Source organism: Triturus cristatus, chromosome 4_2, assembly GCF_964204655.1.
Source record: "Triturus cristatus chromosome 4_2, aTriCri1.1, whole genome shotgun sequence".
Taxonomy (NCBI): domain Eukaryota; kingdom Metazoa; phylum Chordata; class Amphibia; order Caudata; family Salamandridae; genus Triturus; species Triturus cristatus.
In genome coordinates this window covers 561664975-561684482 of record NC_140586.1, presented here as the reverse complement: position 1 = coordinate 561684482, position 19508 = coordinate 561664975, and the positions used below count along the sequence as shown (strand labels likewise).

At 47.4% G+C, this 19508-nt stretch overlaps 1 protein-coding gene across 3 annotated transcripts in view; it reads right to left on the bottom strand.

Annotated features, from left to right (window-relative positions):
• CCDC18 (coiled-coil domain containing 18) overlaps positions 1-19508 on the bottom strand; it is a 1105805-nt gene that overhangs the window by 248191 nt on the left and 838106 nt on the right. For all 3 annotated transcript variants that reach the window (XM_085602201.1, XM_085602202.1, XM_085602203.1), the window contains one exon: positions 13307-13510. In XM_085602201.1, coding sequence (XP_085458327.1) covers positions 13307-13510 — 204 coding nt within the window. The remainder of the gene's footprint in view (positions 1-13306; positions 13511-19508) is intronic.

The window sequence follows — 19508 nt, the reverse complement described above, 5'->3', positions numbered from 1 at the left end:
GCAAAGGTGTCTAAGTCCGCTAGGCATGACGGCAGCGCCTCGCGCGGGTTAGATAAGGCTAGCAACACATCATCCGCATAAAGGCTGATGGTATGAACATAGCCCCCGAACTTGATCCCAGCGATTGCTGAGTTTTGCCGTATCCTCTAGGCCAGAGGTTCCATGTAGGCGGCAAAAAGTAGGGGCGACAGTGGGCACCCCTGTCTTGTGCCCGTCTCTATAGAGAATCGGGAGGACGTGTGGCCATTCACCCGGACTGAGGCAGATGGGAACTTATAGCAGTTGAAAATGTGTGTGTGAAATTTCTCTCCCAGTCCCATCCGCATTAACACCTGCTCCAAGTAAGGCCAATGGACTCGATTGAACGCCTTTTCGGCGTCGGATTATGAGCAGCATATACTCTCCCTCCGTTCGTGAAGCCTTCTCGACAAGATGGAGAACGCTCTTCGTGTTGTCAGCCGTTTGGCGCTCTGGAATGAAACCCGCCTGATCCGGATCAATAAGACCAGGCATGTAAGGTGCAAGGCGAATGGCCAGGATCCCTGTGTATATCTTAAGATCGACATTCAGCAGAGAAATTGGACGGTACGCGCCACACTGATTCCTGTCTTTCCGTGGCTTGGGGATTACTGCTATAAAGGCCCCTAAAAGATCCTGAGGAATCGCCCCGGGTTCTGAGAAGGAATTGAAAAGTTGGGTAAGGAGAGGGGCTAGCAAGGTACAAAACTTCCTATAAAAAATGTCTGAGAAGACGTCTGGACCAGGGGCCTTCGCCAGCTTCAGCCGGGCGATGGCGGCGATTACCTCCTCCGTGCGGATGTTTCTGTCTAACTGGTCTGCCTGGGCCTTAGTCAGAACCGAAAGAGTGACAGAGTCAAGAAAGGCGACCCCGTTGGCGTCATCCAACGGAGAGCTAGTATAAAGGGTAGCGTAGAAATCGCGGAACGCTTCGGCAATGTCACCATCTTCCGAAACTCGCGTACCATCTTCCTTGCAAATCTCTCGTACCCCCTGTCTTTGCCGTACCTCCCGGAGCTTGTGGGCGAGAAGGCGCCCGCACCTGTCACCCCCAGTATAGTAGGCATGCCTCAATCTCAAGGCTGCGAACTCTGCTCTATCTTGATCGAGAGCTGCGAGCTGTTGTCGTACTGCTTTGAGCTGTCGCTGGGGGCTCCCGTTCTCTGGTGCATCTGCTCCAGTTCTCTAGTTTGTTGGGTGAGGTCGTCCCGTTTACATCTGCGGTCGACATTGTCGGCTGCGGAAATAGCTATAAACTCTCCCCAGAGGACTGCCTTCAGTGCCGCCCACTGTGTCGCCAAAGTTGTGTTAGCGCTGGCATTATGGGAAAGGAAATCGGTGATGGAGCGCCTTATCTGCGCGACTATGTCTTCTCGGTGTAGGAGAGTATCCCTAAGACGCCATACCCTGTCAGGACACGATATGGGTGGAAGGGTAAGAGTTGTTAGCACCGGTGCATGATCGGAGAGTGACGCCACCCCTATCTGAGCCCCTGTCGCCATCGCTCGGACTGATGTGGATGCCAAGAGGTAGTCCAGCCTAGCATATGTCTTGAGTGCATGAGAATAATAAGAGTATTCCCGGCTATGTGGATGGAAACGACGCCACAAGTCGCACAGCCCCAAGTCGTGTAAACGGTCTAGCCCCGCTGCCGAGAGCGCGCCTGTCTGGTGTGTGCGGTGACTGGATCTGTCCTGTGTGTTATCAAAAACGAGATTTAAATCCCCCCTAGAATAATATTGCGATCAGTCGTGGCCGTGACGTCAGCGAGGGCGGAATGTAGGAATTGTTCTTGGCCCTCGTATGGGGCATAAAGAGAGCCAATAGTGAAGGTAGAGGTGCCCAGGGCAAATCTATAGACTAATAGCCGGCCCCTGATTTCTGCCTCTTTCTGCAGGACTTCCCCCTTAAACCGCTGAGCCACTAGTATCGCGACCCCTGCGGACGAAAATCATAAATATAAGGGGAAATGAGAAGGGGGGGCAAGTAAGCACCCCTGCTTCAGCCTATTGTGAGTCTCTACTTTACTAGATAAACCCTGATTCCCTCCCATCAGGACCTGTGTCCGAGTAGAAGAGTACAAAGCGACAATTAGCCTAAGTAAGTGTGCGGGGATCCCTAATACAACCAATTTCCTCCACAACGTCCCACAATCAATCCTGTTGAACGCTGAGGAGAGATCTATAAAGGCAGTGTATTAAGCCATACCCTTAACCACAGGATACTTTTCAATCAGAGTTTGGAGGGCCGTGATATTATCTAGGGTACCACAATGCTTACGAAAACCAACCTGCTCCACAGGGACAAGATTATTACCATATGCAGAGTCCTGAAGGTGAAGAAGAATACTCGAGGCGAACAATTTCCCAATCACATCCAATAATGCAATCTGTCTAAAGCTGTCGGGAGAAGTTTTAGGACCCTTTTTATATAAAGGCACCACTACACTTCCTTTTCAAGAAGACGGTATGGTCCCATACGAATCAAATTATTGAAACACACCGGGCGCAGAAAAAGGACCCATGCAGAAGCATTTTGTATAATAATAGATATCAGGAGTTCGTCCGGGCCCATCACCCTGGAATACCTAGCGCCCTGAATAAAACTCTTTCCTCACAGGAAGGAGGGCCATATACATTCAATTAGGGAGACTCATCATTTGACTCCAACAGAAACCCCCAACTAGAATTAGATGCATAAAGTTGCGAGGTATATTGGGTCCGTGCTGCGTCAGATATTAAAATGGCCTCAGCATTAATTCTAGAATCACAATATTCGGCTATTAAGGACCAATATTTACACTTATCACCAGCAAACGCAACTACTTTCAGCTTAATTCATTTCTGATCCTCCTCTCTCTTATTTTCAGACACCTTCAGTCTCATTCTCACCCGCTTCAACTGGTTGATTTCCCTTTCCCTCAGTAGTGAGGGCTGCTTAAATTGTTCCCTTACTAGGGAATTTAGATCATGATTTAGCTTTTGTTCCTACCAAGTAGTGACTACCAAGGGTTTAGCACTGGTTGCTTGTTTCTTACTCCCACAAGATCGAAACAAGGACAGCTGCTTTTCAAACCAGGCAATAGGGTTCTCGCGAATAGGGCTCAAACTCGCCGTTTTAACATATTCTGCCAAATTCATCATTTTATTTGACCAAAACGTACGCCCATTTATTTTGTTACAATTGTACCACTTCTGGAATTCCAGGTCTCGATCGTCTTAAGTTCTGAATTAATAGCCACCGAGAGAATAGTGTGATCACTCAAATCAGTCCTCAATACCTCAAACTGTGTGCAAGTGCCAAACATTTGGTAGGAAACCCAATTTATGATTGCGCTCGAGAGGAGTCAAAGTCATTGGTTTTCAGTCAATCCAAAAAGCATAAACCAGCCTGTCTGATCTAATATAATCAGGGTAAATTGCCTCTGGGATACTCCCCATCTCATCCAACTCCAGGTTTCCAAAGGTCAAAGAGGAACGATTCGAGATGTATAGCATTAAAAGTTCCCACCATAATTATCAGTTTGCATTCTTCCGAGATGCTAATATTATGCACAAAAGAACACAGATTCAACTACAGAGTCAGACGACCTCCCGGGGAATATAAACATTTACCAGAAGAAAAGATTAATACTATACTCCCATTACATTGCACAGGGGTAACTTTATACAAATACAAAGATTTGAGAAATGGACAAACACCATACGATTCCAATTTTTACTGTTATTAAGTAAAATAGCTATACCTCCGCTGGTGTGACCTTTTACCGTAGGTTTTGCTGCACAAGAAAATACAAAATATTTCTTATATTTAAAATCTGAAAATCCAAGTTTCCTGTAAGCAAATTATCATTGGGTGAAAATGCATTAAAAAGGTTAGCTTGGAATTAGAATGTCCTAAACCTGCCATATTCCAGGAAATAATTTGACCTCTGCAACACTGGAAGTTTTATATTTTCTTTGCAGACATTTAGTGCACCTGCTACCCAACTCCAGGGAACCAACTCATCTCCCTTTCCAGATTCCCTTACCATCTGGTCCTCATGTCCCACAATATTTATCACTCTCCTCCCCGTAACTCTACCAATAGAGATTATGATATCCTTCGGATTTACACTCCCCCTTCTATTGCATACATTTGTAATAGGGCCCTGAACGCCCACGCTATGACTATTTAACTTCGCGTCAGAGGTCTCGTCAAAAGGGAATACATCAATACCTTTTTTTTGGGAAATGGTCCACATTAGCCAGGATTAGCATTACCAAAACCCTAGAACTAAATATGACTCTAGAACTCAATATTGTGCTTAGGGAATCCAAGAACACCTGATCAATATCTCTACTTGATATCAGGCACATATCCTTGATACCTGAGCTGCAGGATGAAGCTTCTATTCATTGGGCCCAATTCCCTATCAAACAAAGAGACAAATTTTAAGGTATTAGAAAAATGGTCAGACCAAAGTCCTTCTGCTGGATTATTACTCTGCCTTGGTCCAGTCACAGATTTAAACATTGGAGCTGGTGAAACAAATGGAGGAGCCTCCCCATTGAGAGTCCTCATATGTTTAAGATCAGTCCATACAGATAGGTTTATTTAAGGCTAGGCGGGCAGCCGTGTTTTGAACGACTTGTAGACTAGAAAGCAGGTCCTCCCTCAACCCCACCAGAAGAGCATTCCCGTAATCCAGTCTGTTGACTAGCAGTGCCTGAATCAGAACCCTTCTAGCAGAGAGAGGAATCCACAGGAAGACCACCTTTAAAGTGCGTATCAGTCCAAAACATTTACCTGATAGGGTTTTAACATGTTCTTCCATGGATAAATTATTGTCTATTAAGATGCCCAGATTTTTTACCCATTTTTTTGGGGAGGGGGGTAATCCTAGTTCCTCAGGCCACCACTCGTCTGTCCACAAATCCTCCGCTTTACCAAACAATAAGATCTCAGTTTTGTTGGAATTAAGTTGCAGGTAGTTGTTTTTCGTCCATGTGGATATTTTCATCATACAGCTCTTAAATCTGTCTCTGGTCACCGTGGGGTCCTTCTCTATGGGGATTATCACCTGAGTGTCATCCGCATAGGAAATGGTTTGGAATCCACAAGATTTTATAATGGTAGTCAGGGACGACACATAGATGTTGAACAGGGTGGGGCTTAAAATGGAGCCCTGAGGAACCCCCTTATCCACCACTGTGGTCTGAGACACAAATGTGTCCAGTTGCACACATTGAGATCTGTCCGATAGGAAACTCCGCAGCCACTCTAATGCTATCCCAGTGACACCAATCTCTCGCAGTCTGTCCATCAGAATTCTGTGAGAGATGGTGTCAAAGGCTGCTGACAGATCAAGAAGGACCAGCATTGCGGGGGTCCCATCATCCAGTAGCAGCCTGATAGTATCTGTTACCTCTACCAGAGAGGACTCCGTGCTGTAACCAGCACGGAAGCCCGACTGCGAGGAATCTAGGAGGTCATGTTGTTCCAAATGGTCTGAAAGTTAGCGATTGATCAGAGTTTCCATTATTTTAGAGCAGCCCGGAAGTAGCGAGATAGGTCTATAATTCTGTTGATCGGCACAATCTGCAGATGGTTTCTTGGGCAGGGGTTTAATTAAAGCCTTTTTCCATCTAGCCGGAAAAGAGGAGGTTACTAAAGATAAATAAAAAATTTCAGTTATGGGATTTACTAGCTCCATTGCTAAGTCAGATAACACATGAGGAGGGGCTATATCAGACGGGGAGCCTGACTTGATGTGTTTCAGAAGTAGTAGCACCTGCTCCCTAGTGATAGTTGCAAAGGTCTCCAGTCTCACTAGGGAGGGGTTATCTATGATTAAGATTTTTTCTCTGATATCTGCTCAAAAGAGTCAGAGATGTTATCTATCTTGTTTTTAAAATGCATAGCGAGCTTATTGCAGAATTCCTGTGGGGGGGGCAGGTAGAATTGACTACTCTAGGAGTAGTAAATTCCTTAAGAATCCTAAAAAGTTCTTTTGATGAACCCTTTGCCTCCTCTATACGAGTGGCTAAGAATGTTCGTCTTGCTGTATTACAGTTCTTGAGGTACATCCTATGTACTATATTATAGGCCAGTCTGTCTTCCTCAGATTTTGTTTTCCTCCATTTTCGTTCCTTTAACCTGCAGGCAGCTTTCTCCGTCTTTAAGCTATCAGAATACCAGGGAGCCGGACTCGTTCTATCATAGATTGTAGCAGTTTTACACGGGGCGATCTTGTCAAAAGTCATTGTGACCTCTGACTCCAGTTTACATAAAGCTACGTTGATGTCCTGACATTCATTGAACGTAGGATGAGAGAATACAGTACTAAACGTCTTAGGTGTTATTTTCCTCCATTGTCTACGTGTGATTTTCCGCCCTTGCTGTTTGCCCGAACCTTTAGGAGCCAAAAAAAAAAAAACTAAGGGCCATATGGTCCGACCAACTTACTACTTGAGGTGGTTCTATGCTCAAGCTAGGGATATTGGTAAAAATATTATCAAGCGTATGGCCTGCTAAGTGAGTGGGAAAAACTACTTTAGGCAACAGGTCTAACGATTCCACAGCTGCTAGCAGGTCAGTATTAGAATCCATATCAAAATGAAAATTTAAATCACCTAAAAGAAAAAAATCTTTTGTTTACAGAACGTATGGGGCAAGTATTTCTAATAGGGAGGCGCAAAAGGCCTTCTTATTTTCCCCCATGGACCGGTTCAATAGATATAATCATCAACTCCATACCGGGAGATGATATTGTGTCCAGCACTTTTGAATTTAAGGTGGGACGGGTCGCTATGGCCAGCCCTCCATCCCTTTTCCAAGTTCTGTCCAGCCTTACTACTGTGTAATCTGAGGGAAAGGCGATAGCTAGAGAGGGAGAGGAATGTGTATGTAGCCATGTCTCAGTAAAAAAACAGATGTCAGGTTTTTGATCTAAAAGACTTCAGACTTCCGTGGCGTGCTTAGATATGGACCTAGCATTAATATATAACCCTTGAAAAATGACATCTGACATCTTATCTTTAACTAAGTCTTTCTTTTTTTTTTTTTTTTCCCAAAAATCTTTTTTATTGTTTGCAAGAAAACAAGGCCACAAAAGATAGCACTGAAACAATATAGTTGCTGCAACATCGGCGACATACAGTGACAGTACAGGTCAATATGCATTTACAATAATTCTGAGGGCAGGCTAGGTTCATTCAATAATCTCCAAGCCGGACTGGCGGGCCTGCGGAGGCTCACAGATGTCACCTCTGTATTCGTTCCAGCGCGACCACACCTCCCCCCACTTTCGGGGGCACTCTCGTGCCGTGTACACAGTCTTCTCCTGCAACATGCACCAATCCATGTCTTTTTGCCAGTCTGCCAATTTCGGCGGCGTCGATGCACCCCAGCGACGGGCTATGTTTCGTTTCGCCACCATTTGCCCAAGTGTGACCCAGAGTTTCCCTCTTGTAGGTAAGTCCGTGGGTTCCCAAATGTTCAATATGCATCTTTTTGCCTCTGGGCGTATGTCAACCTCCCACACCTCCCGCATGCAGGACACAACTCGCCTCCAGTACCTCTGCACCCCGGGGCATTCCCACAAAATATGGTAGAAAGAGCCAGCCTCCCCACAGCCCCGCCTGCAGAGCCCCTCCCCCCTCCCCCCATCGCCTGAAGTCTTGTGCAGGAGACGTATACTCTGTGCAATATTTTAAGCTGTATGAGCCGAAGCCTAGCCGAAATCGCCACCTCCCTTGGGGATGCCAGAGCAATCACCCACTCCTCATCGTCGATCTCAAGTCCATCAGCCACCCACTTCTCCTTAAGGGACTCGAGTGGATCCGGAGGATTATTTATCAGTTTTTTATACGTGAGCGAGATGGCATGCTCCGGCATGTGTCCATCGAGCAACCTGTCCTCGAGTGGGGAGGCCTGCGGGGGCCTAGTCCCCGGTGAAATGTTAGCTTGGAGGGAGTGCCTAATTTGCAGGTATCTGAAATACTCTGTGTGTGCCAGGCCGTATGTGTCCTGCAAATAAGCAAAGGATCTGAGCCCCTCGGGCCCCCACAGGTCTTTAACCTGGGAGATACCGATAAGGTCCCAGCTACGGAACCCCTTTGTATGACCCAGGCTGCGCAGTCTCTCCGACGCCCACAAGGGGGTGGCCAAGGTCAGAGTGTTGGACCAGCCCAACTTACGATGTGCCACGTGCCATATTTGCACCGAGGGCTTCGTCGGTCCCGTGAGCTGATGTGTGCCAGGTTTAGAGTAAAGCACGACGTCATAATTCCCACCCGGGAGCAACCATCTGTCCATCCCGTAACCTGGGTCATTACCGTCACTATACGTCCCTTGGTTGATCGCCGACAGGTGAGCAGCTCAGTAGTACTTACGGATATCCGGGAGGGCTATCCCCCCGTCGTACCATCCCAATGTGAGTTTAAGCAACGCTATTCTAGGCGTACCCGACCAGAGGAGGGCTCGCTGTGCCGCCTCTATAGCCACAAAATAAGAATTTGGCACCAAGTCCGGATAGTTTTGGAGGGCGTAAAGAAATCTAGGGAGTGCCATCATTTTGAAGAGGGCCGCACGGCCCAGCAGGGTCAATGGCAGTCTCTGCCAGGAAGTTGAGTCACGCTGGAGCCGTCGCAGTGGCGGCAGTAGATTGTTTTCATACAGGAGAATCTTGTCCAAAGTGACAAATACTCCGAGGTACTTGAAGCCGTCCTCCGCAACGGTAAGCAGGCAGTCGCTGGGAAGCCTGGGGGGGCTTCCATGGAGGACATAGATGAGGGACTTGCTCCAATTGATGCGGAACCCCAAATTCTTCCCAAAACTAGTGAAAATATCCATCGCTGCCACTATAGATCTCCGCGGTCGGGAGAGGTAAAGGAGGAATCATCGGCGTATAGGGAGATTTTGTCCTCCCATCCGCCCGTCCATCGTATCCCTGTGAGGTAGATGTCTTGCCGGATCCACGCCGCTAGTGGCTCAAGGGAGAGCGCAAATAAGAGAGGCGAGAGCGGGCAGCCCTGTCTGGTTCCCCTCTCCAGGGCGAAGACCTCAGAGACCTTGTTGTTGACTACCACTTGGGCCAGGGGCTCCGAATAGAGGAGACGGACCCATGCCATAAAGTGTGGGCCGAAGCCCATTTTGCGGAGCACCGCCATCATGTAGGGCCATTCGAGGGTGTCAAATGCCATGGTGGCGTCAAGCGACACCACCACCGCATCTTCACGGATCGTATGGCACCTCCCCAGTACACCATTCAGGCGTCGAATGTTGAGCGCCGTATTGCGATGAGGCATAAAGCCGGACTGGTCCGGATGGACCAGCGTGGGGAGGACGGAGTGGAGCCTGTTGGCGAGGGTTTTTGCAAGTATTTTCGGTTCTGCATTGAGCAGGGAGATTGGTCTATACGATGAACAGGACTCCCTCGGTTTCCCTTCTTTAGGTATAGCCACTATAGTGGCCAGGCGCTGGTCTAGCAGCAATCTCCCTGTCGCTTTGCTCTCTTCGAACATTCGTTTAAGGTGCAAGCTAAGGACATCAGGCTTCAACCTATAAAGCTCAATCGGAAGACCATTAGGTCCAAGAGCTTTACCCGGGCGAAGGTCGGTGATCTCACGTTCCAGTTCGGCCGTGGCAAGGGGGGCTTCCAGGGCCTCCCGGTCGGCCTCCGACAGGCATGGCATGCGAATATCTGCGAGCAGGGCAACAGAGTCCTCCTCCGGACGGTCAGACCCCCTACTATATACCTGCCGGAAGTGTCTTGCAAATTCCGCTGTGATCTCTCGGGGCTCCGTAACCACGGCCCCCGATGCTGTTCCAATCTCCGGCACCACTTTAGTGGCCCTCTGTTTTTTCTCGAGCCAGGCGATAAGTTTGCCCGCTTTGTCGCCTTGATCGTATATCCTGCCCGCTTTGTGTTGAGCAACAGTTTGGGCAGTATGCGTGACCAGCGCCCTATATTCCGCAGTTTTGAGTCGCAACCGGTGTTGCACCCCCGGCTCGTTATCCGCGCAAGCAGCATCTTCCAGTGCCCTGAGGTCCGTTTCAACAGAGGTGATCTGTGCCACCTTTTCCTTCCGGCTCCCGGAAATGGCCGAAAGGGCCTCTCCCCTAAGCACTGTTTTAAAAGCTTCCCACAGATTTACAGAGGAGCTTATCGATCCAACATTGTGCTCGAAGTAGTACGTGATGGAGCGGGACAGCTTTTTCCTCAGATCCTCATTTTTAAAATACCACGCGTTTATTGGCAACACACAGCCCTCCCGGCTACCCCCCAGCGTGAGGTGCATATAGACAGGTGAGTGATCGGATATGCCGCGCGCCAGATGGGAGGCCTCCCGTACGTTCATGTCAGGCTGGAGTCGAAATATAATCCAAGCGGGAAAAGGAATGATGTGGGCCAGAGTGGAAGGTAAAGTGCCTACCCGTGGGATGCAGCAGCCGCCACATGTCCGTGAGCCAGAAGGCGTCTAGGAAATCCGCCAACCACCTCTGCCCCTGAGGCGTGACCCTGGGAGGTTGTCTGTCGAGGGTTCCGGAGACCACTGCATTAAAGTCTCCCCCGACGATCAACTGCCCATCAGGGAGGGAGAGCAGGAGTTTACCCAGGTCAACATACGATTGGGTTTGAAGGCCGGGGGGGACATACGCAGAAATGAGATTTAACCGACGGCCCTCCCACCTCCCCGACAATGCTGCCAAGTGGGTCTGTCTCCGAGTGATCAATGTGAAGGGGCAGGGAACGGCGAAGAAGGATCCCCACTCCCCTGGAGCCAGAGGTGAAGCCGGAGTGTACCGCCAGAGTGTATCCCCATCTGTTGAGGGCCTGGCATGTATTTCCCATCAAGTGCGTTTCTTGCAGTAATACTACATCAGGGAGGTGGCGTTTAATAAACTGCAAAACAATGGTACGTTTGAGCCCAACACCCAGCCCGTTGACATTTCAGCTAAGGACCCTCAGGCTACTCTCCCATCTACTAGCCATATCCGTTACTGTAGGAGCTAGCCTGTCCCTGCGCACCGGTGCCGCCTGCAACCCTGTACATAGTAGCAATGTGTGACCATACAAACCTAACTAAGTCTTTCTTAGGGGTCGTATTTGTGATAGTTTGCAGCCCTAGGGGCAGACTGTTGTTCCCAAGGCCCGCTACTTTCTGGGGCTGACTTACTGGCCATTTGCAACAGGGGCAACAGCTTATAAAGGCTCCAGTATCCAGGCAAAACCTACCATCGCATTCCAAGCTAAACCTATTTGTCCCCATCTCCAACAGCTCCTACCTTGAATAGGTTAGGGGCAACATTGTTGTGGGCGAGAGGTAACGCAGAGTTTTCTGTCAGCTGGCAGCGTTCGGGCGCAGACGGGCTTGCCTTAGGCGTGCATTCGGCGCGCCAGCTGAGCGCCTGCGAGTGATGTGAATTTAAATGACTCAGCGGTGGATCACTAGAGCGCTAACCGCCCAAAATGGCGCCTGCTTCGTGTCCCTCTGGTCATGTGTTACCTCTCTCCACTCAATCGGTCATAAACAGGACCGTGGTGGACCGGAGAGACCCCAGTGGCAAGTAACAAACAATGTGCCCCGCAAAATCACAGTGTTAAAATAATGAGACACTGCCCTGGGCAGAACCATAACTAAACTCAACCCATCTTCATTGTTTACACCTGAAGACATCTCTGACTCCTTATTTCCTGCCCTGCTCCCCGTCTTTGAAAACAGGGACAACATGGAAGGCTGGGATTTTAAGAGAGAAAAAAGAGACAAATGGGAGAAGTGGGACTGGGGCTTCAATTGCCATATAGTTTTTTTCATTTTTGAAAGTTTAGGAGAGATAGTGTGATTAGCAATTGGACCAGTTGGGCCTGAAGGGGAAATTAAAAGAGCAGAGCACAGACACCTAGAAGGTATCTTCTAAAACACCTTACAAAAACTTGTCCACAGATGCCACGAACGCCCGATGCCTGCTTTTCCCTCTTTCCTCCACCCTGCAACTCCACAAGTTGATGTTAACCCCCTTCCTAGAGGGTGGACAGGAGCACACAAGAGAGCCCACAAAGTTCGTAATACGTGTGCGTACAGGGAGCAGACTCCTTGAGGCACAAGCCGCCCCAACCTAATACTGGCTGCCTCCGCACCACTGAGGGGGCCTGCAGCCAAGGCCTCCCCAACACACAGCAGGCACTCAGCCACCAATACTCCAATGCCAATGGCGAGCGTGAGGGAAATTTCTTTGCACTTTTATGCAGTCTTGCACCTGAAAAAAGACCCAAAAGCACACTGGGGGACGAGTCCCACCCCAGCTGGGTAGCCGCAACCAAGCAGGAATGTGATGTGGACCTCAAATATCCCAGGTTGGGTACATCTCCTGACTCGTTTGAGGAATAAAGCTGTTCTCTGCTCACTGGTCGTCCTTCCTCCTACTCCTCTGTCCTCAGTTGACTGACATAGCAGGTATAACAGGCAGGCAAGGCAAGGCAAAGCAAAAACAGACTGACAGCTGAGTGCTATGGCCCAATTCAGACTCTAGGTTAGTAAAGTTTTAATAAGTTTGGTGGACTAGGTCTACTGTAACTACTGGACCACTGGTCTGCTGGGGCCACTTAGGGAGTAAGGAAACATCGCACTACACCGCACCGACAGCACCTGCCCCGGTGCTGCACCGCACACCACTCCTGGCTCTGCTGCCCTCTGCTGTTCTACTCCGGGGGCCACTGCAATAATCACAGCCCACTGTGCCCACCTCACAGTGCGCCCACGCTGGGCTAAAACAGCCGCACTCCGCCGGAGCCCGCTGTAACACGCCATAGCCCCACAGCAGCCTCACAGAGCTCCTTGCTCCACCTCAATCTTCTTTTCAATTTTCCCCTACTGTAAATTAGATTACTGATAAAAAACAGCAAAACCTTTATTATTTGCTCATACGTTTTGTCTATTTGGTGTATTTTCTGTGCATGAGTGGGCCATAATTGGTTATAAAGGGCTTGACCTTGCATTTCATGGGCCAGAGGACAGATTCCCATGCTTTGACTAAGGCCAAATTATGCATGATAGCTAGATGATTGGGTGACGTGACCAGCAGAAACATGTACTATGCTTGAGGGAAACGCACTACTATGTGCAAGGAGTGTTATTGTGCTTTAATGGCATCTGTATGCATCACTGTAGGCAAGCTCTTAAACGCCTTAACTGTAGCAATATCTTTTATAAATACAATTTTAAGAACCTCTTATAATATTTATGCCACAAACATGTGAGCCTTACTTCTGCTAAATGCAAAACGAGTATCCTGAATGTGTTACCTTGTCAAGAGAAAGAAGATTTATTTCCTCAAGTTTATGTGTGAGGCTATCAGCTGTTCTTTGTGCTTGAGTCAACTGCCTTTGGGTTTCCATCAGCTCCAACTGTAAGCGCTGAATTTGCTCCTTCTCTTGTCTCAAATGCTGACCTGCTTCAAGGGCATCCTGGTGCTGATCTGAAATACACTGCTCATGCTCTTTCACAATCTACAAGACAGAAAGTGTTAATATTTAAGCCTCAAAAGACAAACAAAAACAGAGTAAGCAAAACAGAAACATGCAGGCACACTTTGGTAAGCAGTCTAGAAATGTTGGATCTTGAACTAGAAGCCACACCACAACGCTTAGGGAGGATCCGGACTAAGGATCAGGCAGCTTTGTATATTAACAATCAGACAATTCAATGCTCCCTTATATTATATCTTACCAGACTAGTGAAGCCCTGTGGGCCCTCTAAGAAGGCTGAGTGACTGGTCCACAGATAACCAAATAGCATACAGAAATATATATCCTTTTGTCAAAGTGCCAGAGCAACTCCAGATAGGAAGACACAAAGCAGTAAGAAGAAATCACAAAAGGTGCTGTCCTCTTCAGGCAGAGGTGCCCTGTCCTTTGGATAATTCCTGTGATGTGAATTATCGGGTGAACCGAATTAGTGAGCGTTACAAAGAAAAACAGGAGGCGTCAAAGTTGACTGGAGGTGGAACTTTGTCCTGATAAAAAACAGTTTGTGAATGTTTAGCAGGGATTTGAACAACTACCTTGGGCTTCTCAAAAGAAATAAGTCAATATTAAAAACTTAATTTAAGGACTTTGTTAGTTTACGTTCTTGAAATTGGCACAGATTGCATGACAACCGTAGGACCAGACTCTTCAACGTGATCACAAGAAATATAAGGAAAATGCTTTGTCCATTTCAAGAATTTAAACAACAAAATTTCAAGAATAAGATAGTTACTATAATATTTTGGACCTCCCATTACAAGGGATCAAAGAAACTATACAGAAAAACAAAACAAAAACCACAAGGTATTGGTTATACTCAGTGTTTTAATTCACACTGGGCATCACTATCTTAATGAACAAATTCATATTATTACAAATATCAATGTCCCTAGACCGGAACATGGTGAAAGGAAAGAAGGGAAGGTGGGTAAAAGTGTCTCGTGAGGCTAGGGAAGTGATTAGAGAAGGTAGTGTCAATCAAAAGCAGTACAATAATTAGAACATATGAGGCTATACCATCAAGCCTATGACTCGCAATCTTAACAGAGATAATAAGCAGCCATGAACACAACAGTAACAATGCATGAAATATCTGCCTACAGGATTAAAACTGCCTACAGTATCTAAGGGTCGAAACGTCGACATTTTACTGCAAAGCCAGCATAGCCAACAGATATTTCATGCTTTGTTACTGTTGTGTTCATGGATGCTTATTATCTCTGTTAAGATTGCGAGTCATAGGCTTGATGGTATAGCCTCATATGTTAGAATTATTGTACTGTTTTTGATTGACACTACCTTCTCTAATCACTTCCCTAGCCTCACGAGACACTTTTACCCACCTTCCCTTCTTTCCTTTCACCATGTTCCGGTCTAGGGACATTGATATTTGATATTTGTAATAACATGAATTTGTTCATTAAGAGAGCGATGCCCAGTGTGAATTAAAACACTGAGTATAACCAATACCTTGTGGTTTATGTTTTGTTTTACTGTATAGTTTCTTTGATCTCTTGTATTGTATTATTACTTTCTGGGACCACTGTCCTTACGTACTGCTTCACACCCAGGTCCCAGAGACTAGTTTGGTATACCCTTTATATGTAACTACCATTACAAGGAGTGCATCAGAACTTAAATGAAGTACCCAGCCATAATGGGCACCACCAAGGGGTGAAAAATGTATTGGTTAAAGATCTTTGAACTGCTCGTTGGTCAGCGAAGTGGTAACTAAGAATAAAAGAATTCAACCAGCTGTTCCGTCGCACCTGTTCATTTATTCTATGAATGCTGAGCCAATTAAACACTCACCCCCATTCACAGATCTGGGTTAAATGCATCGGTTATTTGTATGCCACGCCATTCCAGCTTAGACTCAGCCATCTGCAAATCAGTCTTGACCCTGCTCAAATGGCTGGGTCCAAACTGAGGTCCCTTTTCCGCTGTGCCACTGGAATCAAGCAAGCCTGGCTGATGTGGGGTGAAACCCAGAAACAGGTCCCATGATGCTTGTTTTCGGCTCAGGGAGAACCTGGCCTGGCAGTTCGGGCTGTACTGTTCCCATGAGGAACAGGGTCGAGACTGATTTGAAAATGGCTGGGTCCAAACTGGGGTGGCACAGTGAGCGAAAGAATGATGGATTAAACCCAGTTCTGTGACTGGTGGCGAGTGGTTGAAAACTTTTCAGCACTCCGTCCATCATCTTGTTGTGTTTGTTGTTGGCAATATAGGCACACAGCACAAGAAGCACAACCCTAAGCCTCCCTATTAAGCAGTCATTGCATGCTGCAGTATGGAGAAAATACTGGTTACTGACAACGCAGAGTATGGTGCTCTTTCTCATACTTCACAGCATTAACAGTGCTGGCATGGCAGAAAATAAAGAGGCCTCCTCCAAGGCTTAAGGAATCTGATCAAAGTAGAAGAGCATGGAGTGCACTTCATCACACTTAAAATGTATCGGTGCTGATCCATCCTTCTCTGGTCTACGAGAGCTTCCTCTGGGCAGTTAAAGTCTGCCTGTAACTAGAGCACTCTCATGGGTGGTTACGACCCAATCAACCGGGTAATTCTGATGTTGTCAAGCCACTTAAAAAATGCTGATTTTATTTAGATAGGTGGCATGCAGGAGAAGGGTCAGAGTAAGCAATAGTTTTGATAAGGAAAAAACAGCATCAGACACCACCTTCAATGATGCCTCTCGCACATTAGTATGGAGTGTTTAAAAGAAGATCCCTTGCACTGACCTCGGCTGAGGGAAAAGAAAGACAGATGAAACAAAGGTGGGCAAGGATGATGGAGTAGGAATAGATGGGGGGTGGGGGGGATTAAGGAAAGGAAGGAAACGGAGGACAGAAAAGAAGGGAGAGGGATGTGGCGTTTACTTTCCACTCATGAACGCTCTTGACTGTTTTGAAACCAGAAGGGGGACATCTGAACAAGCCTTGAAGTCTCTCAACTACCAAACTCTCAGAATTTTGGGTGACTATTTTCTGCAGGAACATATCATCAAATGTATTTCTGCACTGAGCCGGTCAATTTCTTTCCAATCTGAGCTAAAGTCGGCAATTTTAAATATATTCAGTAATTAATTTTCTTGGGTTATGTCTTTGTAACGCCTGAGTTTCTATTTAAGGTGATCAGAAAATCTTTTCCTTTCGTGTCCGATAGGAACACCTTTCAAAAACCCAGGAATGAAGATCACGTCTGTTGACAACCTGAAGTATCCCACCTTTTGAAAGAGGCTTGGTAAAAGCGACCTGAGAAATCTGAACGAGATTTTCTGTTTTCTCCATCTGAAGCAATCGTTTTCTACTTCTGAGAAAAGACATCCCTTCACCACGAGCAGTGTGCGAGAGACATTTCATGATGCGTGTTCGCTGGAACAACAATGTTACTGCAAAAATGCAATCTGCTCTTGTGTGAACCCAAAACAGTCTGATATAACTGCACCTCTTTCCCCCCACTTAGGACTGGGGCCCGACGTTTTGCCTGAGTTCTCTTGTGATTTTGTTGAACAGGACAAACACATTCCATCAGGCCCTTGAGACTGCTGCAGTCACCGACTTTGGGTAATGGGGGCATCCAATATCATATATCCGTAGTGCATCACAGGGCAACAAGGAGTGTAAACTGTGCAGAGGGCCTGAGAACAGAGGCTCAGGAGTGACGGGTCAGAAGTGGAGGGAAATGAGCCGGCAGGTGATGGAGATCTCGAGCAATGCTATGCTTAAATGAATCAATCAGATCCAGCTACACCGAACGCACTTCAACCTCACTGTAGTGCATATAATGAGCGAGAATCTGGCTGAAGGCCACCCAAAATGTTTTCATCCTAGGGCTCAGCATGCCCGCACAGCAGCCATGACTGAAGGTCTTACCAGGAAGACAAAGAAGCGCTTCAGCTAAGGGTAGCCCAAGAAAGGATAGCCTTGTCATTCAAAACTGTGCACGGTCACTGGTATACATGCCATGTTAGAGACCTGACCAGGTACACAAAGCATCTTAGAGACCTGACCAGGTACACATGGCATGCAAGAGACCCGACCAGGTAACCACTGCATCTTAGAGACCTGACCATAGCATGTAAGAGACCCGACTATGTACACATGGCATCTTAGAGACCCAACTAGGTACACATGGCATCTTAGAGACCCAGCTAGGTACACATGGCACCTTAGAGACCTGACCAGGCAACCATAGCATCTTAGAGACCTGACCATAGCATGTAAGAGACCCAACTAGGTACACATGGCATCTTAGAGACCAGACTAGGTACACATGGCATCTTAGAGACCTGGCCAGGCAACCATAGCATCTTAGAGACCTGGCCATAGCATGTTAGAGACCTGACTAGGTACACATGGCATCTTAGAGACCTGACCATAGCATGTACAAGACCTGACTAGATATACATGGCATCTTAGAGACCTGACCAGGTACACATGGCATCTTAGAGACCTGACCAGGCAACCATAGCATCTTAGTGACCTGACCATAGCATATTAGAGACCTGAACAGGTACACATGGCATATAAGAGACCTGACCAGGTACGCATAGCATCTTAGAGACCTGACCATAGCATGTAAGAGACCTGACTAGGTGCACATGGCATCTTAGAGACCTGACCAGGTTCGCATAGCATCTTAGAAACTTGACCAGGTACACATAGGATATTACAGACCTGACCAGGCACACATAGGATTATTAGAGATCTGACCATAGCATGTAAGAGACCTGACCAGGTACACTTAGCATGTAAGAGACCTGAGCAGGTACAGAGAGTATGTTAGAGATCTTACCAGGTATACATAGCATCTTAGAGACCTGAACCAGGTACACATATCTTAGATACCTGACCAGGCACACATGACATGTAAGAGACCTGACCAGGTATACAGAGCATGTAAGAGACCTGACCAGGCACACATAGCATGTAAGAGACCTGACCAAGAACACATAGCATGTTAGAGACCTGACCAGGTACACAGAGCATGTTGGAGACCTAACCAGGTATGCATAGCGTTTAAGAGACCTGACCAGGTACATATAGCATCTTAGAGAAGAGATGCTGTTGTGAAAGAAGACGTTCCCTAAGGACAGCCTAATCGGTGGATCGATGGCCATGTCAGTAAATCTGGATACCAAAGTCTCTGTGCCCAGTCCAGAGCCTCAAGGATGACTTGGGCTCGGTCGTTCTTGATCTTCGTGAGAACTCTGGGCAGTCCCGCCTTGAAAACTCCTAACATTTTATATACTCTGTGGAGGCGTACAGATTTAACCAACGCTCTCCTCAATGGTGAAAGAGCCCTTGCGCCACCTCCGGTTGGAGGTGCCATTCGTTATCCGCTAGACATCGTCGGCTGAGTTTGTCCACTCTGGTGTTCAAAGAACCTACCAGGTGTTGAACCACCATGGGTTTGCTCTGCTGTTCCACCCATGTCTAGAGACACAGGGCCTCTTGAAAAAAGGATCCACGAACCCACCCTGCCCTGTTTGTTGCTGTACCACATGGCAGTGGTGTTGTCTGTGAACACTTGTACCAGCCATACCTTGATGGAGGGTAGAAAGGCTTTCACTGCCAGTCGGATTGCACGGAGCTCCAGCAGGTTGATGTGGAGTCCGGAATCCGCTGGAGACCAGAGTCCTCTGATCTCCACCTCTTCCAGGTGCGTGCCCTATCCCCAGAGTGACGCATCTGTTACTACTGTGAGATCTGGTTGGGGAAGGGAGAGGGGTTTGACTGCAGATTGTTTGCTGTTCCATCCGAGATGGGGACCAGGTCGGAGAGATTCCCTGATATTGCGCCCACTGGAACTTCAGGTCACATTGCAGAGCCCGCATATGCGATCTGGCATGTGTTACTAGCAGGGTGCAGGAGGCCATGAGGCCCAGCAGCATCTGAGTCAAACTCAGCATAACTCAGGATAGAGGCTGAAAATTCGAGACCATAGACTGAATATCCTGGACTTGTCACTC